Source organism: Etheostoma spectabile, chromosome 20, assembly GCF_008692095.1.
Source record: "Etheostoma spectabile isolate EspeVRDwgs_2016 chromosome 20, UIUC_Espe_1.0, whole genome shotgun sequence".
In the NCBI taxonomy this organism is placed as follows: Eukaryota; Metazoa; Chordata; class Actinopteri; order Perciformes; family Percidae; genus Etheostoma; species Etheostoma spectabile.
In genome coordinates this window covers 24462101-24470896 of record NC_045752.1, presented here as the reverse complement: position 1 = coordinate 24470896, position 8796 = coordinate 24462101, and the positions used below count along the sequence as shown (strand labels likewise).

At 39.5% G+C, this 8796-nt stretch overlaps 1 protein-coding gene across 4 annotated transcripts in view; it reads right to left on the bottom strand.

Moving 5' to 3' along the window:
- Window positions 1-1035: 1035 nt before the first annotated feature.
- ldah (lipid droplet associated hydrolase) overlaps window positions 1036-8796 on the bottom strand; it is a 19231-nt gene continuing 11470 nt past the window's right edge. For all 4 annotated transcript variants that reach the window (XM_032499873.1, XM_032499872.1, XM_032499875.1 and 1 more), the window contains exons 6-7: window positions 4574-4656; window positions 1036-4353 (exon numbers count right to left, since the gene is read on the bottom strand). In XM_032499873.1, the coding sequence (XP_032355764.1) occupies window positions 4165-4353; window positions 4574-4656 (272 nt within the window). In that variant the 3' untranslated portion in view covers window positions 1036-4164. The remainder of the gene's footprint in view (window positions 4354-4573; window positions 4657-8796) is intronic.

Below are 8796 nucleotides of genomic sequence, written 5' to 3'. Positions count from 1 at the left end.
AGTGCCCCCAGAGGAAAACCAACCCTTGTCATTGGCATTGGAGATCTTATTATGACTAAATAATATGAAAATCATTGGTTAAATGTAATTTTCCCATTACATTGCTTAAGGGCATGGACCAATCAGGGGCCCGCATCACTAGAAGACTTTGATTGACAGTCGGGGTCCCCTATGCATTTTCATTACTCGCTATAAAGCAGTCCCAATCCAAATTAATTTCCTTGTTTCTGCTATGAAGACAAGAGATGTGTGACTCAAACATTTCATACCAATAATAATCTCTTTACCAACAAAACGTACAGTGAAAGGCCGTGCAAAACATTTCAGACCAAAATGTAAGACCTAAAATGTATACATGCCAACATGTATACATTGTAACATGAATTTACGCTTAAAATTTTTTCACTATAAAGTCGCTGAAAATTGCTGCCGTTTCAATCCTGTTGCCTCGCTGCAGCAGGTGGGGTTGCTACTCCGTTACCCCCACGACTGATGCATGCAAACAGATAAACACACACAATCCCACACGGTGGATGCAGGGAAAACCGCAGATGAGATGTTCAGGATGACCTAAATTGTGTCCCAGGCCAGGATAGTAAATTGTGTCTTTATGCTGGATTAACAAAACGGGCCCGCATACTACAGCACGTGATGACGGCGCAATATCCAGGAGTAGGCTACCAAGAATTAGACAGGATAGAAAAACAACTGGCTGGTAAAAAGTGACTGTGGCAGGTGGTTAACTTCAAAGACAAAAGTTAACTTCAGGCAATGGGCAGAACATAAAATAATCTTGGAGATTATTCCTTTGCAGCGCTGCGCAATGCCAGAAAATGTGAACTGGGCAGACACATCTGTTTTCATCATACTCATCCTGAGTTGAGTTAATTACGTATAATGCTTAACTAACACTAATTAATTAACTAAAACATTACTGTCGCCAAAATACCCTGTAGCCTACACTGTAAATCAATAGTAGGCTATATAGTGGAGTTGCATTTTTAGTGGTTTAGGGTCTTTCTGTAAGTAATTTTGGGGTAGAATTTGGTTTTAAAGAATTCTACAAGCAGCAATACCACAGGCCAAGCAATCGCCCGTTCCAAACTAGCACATTTTCAACGGGCTCTGTGCTAATATGTTGTAATTACACAGAGTCATGTCTCCAAAACTACTCCACACATAGAAGGCCCCATGCTGGTTGTACTACAATACTTATTTTTTTAAATTAGGCATATGCATAATTTTGGGAAATATTGTTTGCCAAAAAAATGTAATTTATGTAATAATTACAGAGAAGCATGTCTCCAAAACTATACCACACATAGAAGCCCCCTGCTGGTTGTACTCTAGTAGCACTTACCTTTCAAAAGTAAGCATAATCATAATTTTGGGTAATAATATAGCTGAGGCAATACCAAAAGGTGACGTGAACTGATCGGTTGGAGAGAAGAGTCACTATTCACGGCCATTTGCCATCATTGCTAGTGACAGACAAGGGTGTCCTGTACAAAACCACTGTGTTTAAGTAGTGTAGCCAGTGTTTTTTTTTTAACTAACTTTTTCTTCTGGCTGTGGCAACAGCCACATGCTGAGAATTAAAAGCAACACACCTTCGACATTCTGTGTGTGTGTCGCGTTAGGTCACGGCTGTTTCCTGCTATGAAGACCAGCCATGCTCGTCTCACATGGAATGCAAACAGGAGGACAAGACGCCGAGTCAAGCAGGTACCATGTTATGGCAATAGAAATACATTATAGGTGGAAAACTCTACCAAATGAAACAAGAAACTGCACCACCTACCATAATTTCACACAAAGTCTCAAGGTCTAACTCTTGTAAAGTCGAAATTGTTAACATTTTTATCTCCTGGTTTTTATATTATTGCTCTTATCACTGTTGACCTGCTGCTAGCATGTTTGATGTCTTGCCCGGTGTCAAATATATCCTGCTCTACATTTCCTTGGGTATGTATGAAAGATTAACTTGTAGTTTAACTATTTTACCATCCTATTAACCTGTGCTGTAGTAACACCTCCCTAATGAGTGATGCAGCCTATTTCATCATTGATTACTGTTTGTTACTGTTTTGCATGGTGCAAGTAAATGGTTTGGGTATGTGTTGCTTGGCTGTGTTTTGATGCTTGCATAGCTTCTTAGACTCAATGGTCTTGCTGCTTCCTGCTTTTTGCTGGCTTACTGAGAAAGCTTATTTGTTGCTTTAGCATCTGTATGGTGTCTTTTTGACTTCTGTCTGTATAGTTTAACCTGTAATAATGTTTTGTTTCCTGTTGCTCTGGTCTAAAATCCTTTGGCCAAAGGCCTACAGTTGAAAATAACCCAGCTGGCTAACACTGGCACATTTACAGAGATGCTAATTAATGTGTGTTGTCCTTTATAAAATAGAGAACAAGAATGTGTGAGGTAAGTTTAGAGACACAACTCTATTTAATTATTAAAATATCCAAAAGTATATGCATATTACCAAAAGTTATGCTTATGCCTATTTTGTTTAAGTAAGCAATGTAGTACAACCAGCAGAAGACTATTTATGTGTGAGGTAAGTTTAGCGACATCCCTCTTTCGTAAGTTTTGATTTGTTTTATAAATTTGAAAAAAACACAAATTGTCTCGCATGAGAGGAGGGGGGAGACAACCTGAGCTGGTTGCCCTGAATGTATGGCGACTGAACGTATGGCGTAGTCACAACAGTGACCGGAGTTAAGCTGTGTTCCTTAAATAAATGCACAGTTCATCTCCCCCAGCCCAGTCAACTATGGGGGAGGGGACAGACAGGTTGACGGCGGTGAGACCTTTGGAGACAGAATCGTCAGACAGCACTTGGGCCTCGGGAGTGCTGATGGTTTCGAAAAAGAGGAGCCACAAAATGAGATTCTGTGTGGACTACAGAAAGCAAAACAGTGTGAAAAAAACAACGCATATCCATTACCCAGGGTCGATGAGTCACTGGACTTTGTGTTTAATGAACAATGATTTTTAAATAATTAATTTGCATTTTATTGCATGACAAGTTTTTGAACACCTGCTTTATCGTCTATTTTAAAATTAATTGCGTCGAGAGCGGTGTATGTCTTCTTTTGTGCGTATGCCACGTTTATACATGAGGCCCCAAGTCCGGGATAGCAGGTGCTGGTGCTATCATGCTGGTGCCGAGATGAGAGCCAAGCCGGCTATTATTGCCACATTTTTCAGAGCATAGGTCAATACAAGGAGTAGATTTGATGGTTATTTATTTTGAGGTACTAAATAAATTAAAATATCAAAAACATGTGCACTCACCTCCCTCTTCCACTACATTTAAATGATAATTTGAAAAGAGAAAAGCATAACAAAATGGGATTTAATAATTCTTGTTTCATAAATATCTCTGTCTTTGATAATGTGTCGCAGGATTACTGGGATTCAAACCAGATAATCATTCATAAATATTCAGGGGAAAACTTAACTGCAATTTCATTGTATGTCACTGAATTCCACCTAAACGTGACTTGCCCAGCGAGAAGGCTACCCATATACAATAGGTCACACAATCACAATATGACTTTTCTTATTAAACCTCTTGTAAACTTGTTTAGCACATTAGCTGTTACACTATTTGTGTCTGTGTTTCAATCCAAGTTAGCATTGTTAAAGGTTCATGGATAAGTTAGATCATTACATTTGTCCATTGGTTACCAGTTTTGAAAGTAATTCAGGTATCAACTAAAAATTGTACCGGTATTCTTTTTTTAAAATTATATCTAGCCAAACTCCAACACCTACCCAATCAGCCGTTGTCTTGAGGCCCATCTTGTTGACACCAAAATAAACCAGTGATCCTACATTTACCTTTTTGTGCCTTACCTACATTGCCTCCTGCGGCTGAATGGTTCATCACTTTCTCAATCAGATTCCATTACAATCTAATGATGTTTCATAACACAATAAAATTGACCAATAAAAAAATACAATAAATTAAAAAGAAAAGGCATGGAGGATGAACATCATGAACCTCATTACACCAGGATAAACATTTGAACCTCAATACACAGTAAATATCTAAATCATTTTTGATATTTGTTGAGCATTAAGCTTGCATTCTCAATTTAATTCCCCAATCTCTGCTGATAAAAATAAACTCCTGGTCTTGAAAGCAAAGATTGAACTCATGTCCCCAAATCTCCACTGATCCATTCAAACACCATTTTGGCAACTTCTCTTCCTGCATCCAGGACAAAAGCGTGGCGGAACCCATTTTCACACAGTCTGAAATTTCCATGTGGGAAATCCTGCTTGATGTTGTAATAATATTCAACAGGGCACCAGTGGTCTGTAGCTCCGTAATAAAATATGAGCTGAAAATGAGAACACAGACATTTTACTGTTGTTGTTAATGTTGAGACTTAATACACAATAACATAAAAAGAACATCAGTCAAGCACCCTTGCTCGATAACTCAAGCAAGCATGCTGTCTTTATGTGGGTTTTATGTTATCAAAAAATTCACTAAGTAGCTATCAAGTACAAATAAATGTCACCATGGGATGACATGTGTAGAGTTGTGTCTTTTCTTACCTTTTCAAGGTTTTTCTTGATAGTTCTGTTGTCTCTTTCCCGAACATTCCTCATTTCCTGACCCCCCATGTACATAGCATTGGCTACAAAGAAAAAGAAATTACACTAGTCTAGTTATTACTTTACATTAAACATTCTAGAAATATTCAATGACACACAGGCTTGCAGTTTCAAACCTCTGTAAAATTTGATACATAGTAAAAAATAAGCAAATTCCTATTTGTGACATTTTTCTGACCAAAGAACAAAGTGGAAAGTTCATGGAAAAGCACTATTTTGTAACAAGCATTGCACTTGGATTGTCTTGTCATTTGTAACTGCAATTAATTTTTAGAGCACATTTATTCAAGAAGATGTAAAACAAAATTAATGGTTCGCATGATTGCAAACCAGGCAGGCACGAGGCGCACAGTTGGCACAACCATTGCAATAATTCTGCCGGTGGCCCTGTAAAGTTACAGTCCACTGCCAAAACTACCAAACCAACTGACTCTTTTCAAAGTATCGATTCCTTCAAGTTGATACATGTAAATTAACTGAATCTTTCGAGTTTTGATACTTTTTGCTAAATATGGCGTCAGTCACAAGACATGACAGTTCGTTCGTACACGTTTGTCTTCTACAACAAAGATGCTGCCCACCCCACAAAACCTCTCTTTAATGCATTTACCAGTCATCATAGGTTTACATTAATAAGGGTAGAATAAATATTTTGATACACACAACAGTCCTAAAGCTTATGAAAGTTGGAAAATTGACCATCCACACAAGGAGCACATGAACATAACTATTATTAGATTGAATTGGCCTGTGCAGAGCTACGGCCGTCTGTGTCGAATCAAACCTGGCTAGTGATGGGAAACTAATTCTTTTCAGTGTACAGAACCACTAAGATCAGTTCACTAGAAAGATTCTTCATACAAATGATTTTCACCAAATTGTTTGGTGCTTGACTGCAGCTCTGACTGTAGTAGCATAGTGCAACTCACTGCACTGAAACACTTTAAACCTTTAGTTCATCTCGCTAGTGAGCTGAGAGAGAATTTACTCCTGTACTGTTTGCAAACTAAAAGCTAAATTCCTGCGCTATAATGTACAGGATGTACTTTTTTGACACTTAATTATTAGTGCTGTCAAACAATTAAAATATATAAATTGCAATTAATGTCATAGTTAACTCGCAATTAATCGTACATTTTTATCTATTGTAATGTCCCTTGATTTCTTTTTGTCTCAGTATTTTTTCTCATTTAAATGCTCTTAACATGGAAAAGTGGATCGCTGGCTTTGTGCAAATGTTTTTTAATTGAAAACAACATTGGGATATAGCCTACTGCAGTGTTTAATTTCACATGTAACATTCTCACTTGGAGCAGTCATTCACACTTGGAGCAAATAATCTCTCACACAATTTAACACTGCACATCAACGAAAGGAGTTATTTTAAGATCTTTAAAACAGATAAACTTGCTATTTGCTAGTGATGGGAGGAGGCGAAAAACACCATCAAACACTACAAATACGATTACGCATCTTAAGAGACGTCATCCTGAGCAGCACCAAGACTTTTAGAAAAATAAGAAGGAAAGAACTGCGGCAAAAACCCATCAGCAGCCTCACCTTCAGTCCTTTGACAAAGCTAGAAATACAGCAGCGATTACCCAAAGGTAAAAGTGCTTAACAACAAAATCATTGAATTTATTGCACTTGATAACCAGCCGTTCAGCGTGGTGGAAGACGTTGGTTTCAGCAGGCTAATTATGTACCAAGAGCAGCGGTATGCTATGCCTAGCCGGCACTACTTTTCTGATGTGTCCTTACTTCAGCTCCAGAGTGTTTTCGCCAGTCACATTGAAAAGCTCCTCGCCGGCGCTAGTCACATTAGCTTTACCACAGACATTTGGACGTCAAGCGTGAGTCTTGTTAGCATGTTGAGCCTCACAACCCAGTGAATAGAGAAAGACTTCACCCTTAAAAAAGGTGTCCTACACTCACATGAATGCTCCGGTTCCACAGCACTTGCAATTACATCTGCATTTGTTATGTTGGGAAATAGAAAACATTAAGAGAACAAGTGTATGTCATGCTACGTGACAATGCCTGTAACATGGCTAAAGCTATGGTGGAGTTTGGTGTGGCAAGTCTACCGTGCATGGCACACATGCTGCAACTGGCGGTACAAGAAGGTGTCCTGTCTCAGCACAACCAGGCCCGTTTCCCTGCCCTTGCTCCTGCTGCATGCAAATACCTGCGTGCACCCTGCACAAGTGTGTTGACAGTGTTTGGCTGTTAAGCCTTGCCTCTGATGTGATAGATGAAAAGAGAAATTGAATGGACAGTGAAAAAGCAGAGATGCTAACTTTTGTTAAGAAAAACCTACCTCTGGTATTAAAAAAATAGCTGAACAGAAGCCAACCGGTCAGTGGTGATAAAACTTTTCCCCTTAATCCCCATCATGGATAAAGTTGAAAAGCCGGTAGACAGTCAAGAGACAGCCAAGAGCAACATAGGCTGCCATAATTGCCTATTTTACGTCTGTCACTGCCTGCTCTCCCCCACATGACTTTGAGCTCCACCAGATCACAAACAAGGTCCCAAAGTTCTTCAGAAATAGTGTCTGTTGGGTCCATTGTGCTGGTCATGACGTACTATCAGGGCTGGCCGAGTGCTGAGGCAAGAAATACACGACAGGCAGAAGCAGGTTGATGAATAGAAGCATTGAGAAGCATTGATTTTTGTTACATGTAATGTAACAAAAATCAATGTAATGTAATGTAACAAAAATCAATCCAGGCTTACGTGAGTCCAAACAAAGCAGAAATTCCAAAAAATAAATACTGGACTCCATAAAGGTATCAAAATCGATCCAAACTACCTACGCATACCCATAGAAAAAAGGAACAAGCAGGTACACTCGACAACAACAATGACAACAACAACATGACAAGAACTGAACAGAACAGAGGACATTAATTGAGGTAAAAAGCATTAGGGACAAATCAGAAGCTAAACCAAGACACATAACCAAACACTACAAAATAGTACAGGAAGTAAACCAAGCGAAAAGTACAGGAAAAAACAAAAAAATAAGGAAACAGGAATCAATCAAAACAATCAAAACAGGTTAACAAAATAAAACAGGTAACATGGAAACAGGAACCCACAACCCTAACATTTGGAGCCTTAAATCCTCCTTTTTACATCATAAAGAATGGCTCAGTACTCGACGATCAATTGGTCTTTGGTGTCGTCTTCAGGGGTGGCATGAGAGGCCTTAAAGGCTGTGATCAGGGGACAATAGTGCTAAAGCACTGTTCAAAATCAAACACGCTGAAACAGAGATTAAATGAAGAATGTCACAGGATGGCCTGAGAAACCTAACTCAATTACATTACCTTTTAAATACATTCACCTATAGGATTATTAGGAACACCATACTAATACTGTGTTTGACCCCCTTTCGCCTTCAGAACTGCCTTAATTTTACGTGGCATTGATTCAACAAAGTGCTGAAAGCATTCTTTAGAAATGTTGGCCCATATTGATAGGATAGCATCTTGCAGTTGATGGAGATTTGGGGATGGCACTCAGGGCACGAAGCTCCGTTCCACCACATCCAAAGATGCTCTATGGGTGAGATCTGGTGACTGTGGGGGCCATTTTAGATCAGTGAACTCATTGTCATGTTCAAGAAACCAATTGAAATGATTCAAGCTTTGTGACATGGGGATTATCCTGCGGAAGTAGCCATCAGAGGAGGGTACACAGGTGGCCATAAAGGGATGAGCAGGTCAGAAACAATGCTCAGGTAGGCCGTGGCATTTAAACGATGCCCAATTGGCACTAAGCGGCCTAAAGTGTGCCAAGACAACACCCCTAACACCATTACACCACCACCACCAGCCTGCACAGTGGTAATAAGGCAGGATGGATCCATGTTCTCATTCGGTTTACGCCAAATTCTGACTCTACCATCTGAATGTCTCAACAGAAATTGAGACTCATCAGACCAGGCAACATTTTTCCAGTCTTCAACTTTCCCTTTTTAGTGAGCTCTCGCAAATTGTAGCCTCTTTTTCCTATTTGTAGTGGAGATGAGTGGTACCCGATGGGGGTCTTCTGCTGTTGTAGCCCATCCGCCTCAAGGTTGTGCGTGTTGTGGCTTAACAAATACTTTGCTGCATACCTCGGTTCTAACGAGTGGTTATTTCAGTCAAAGTTGC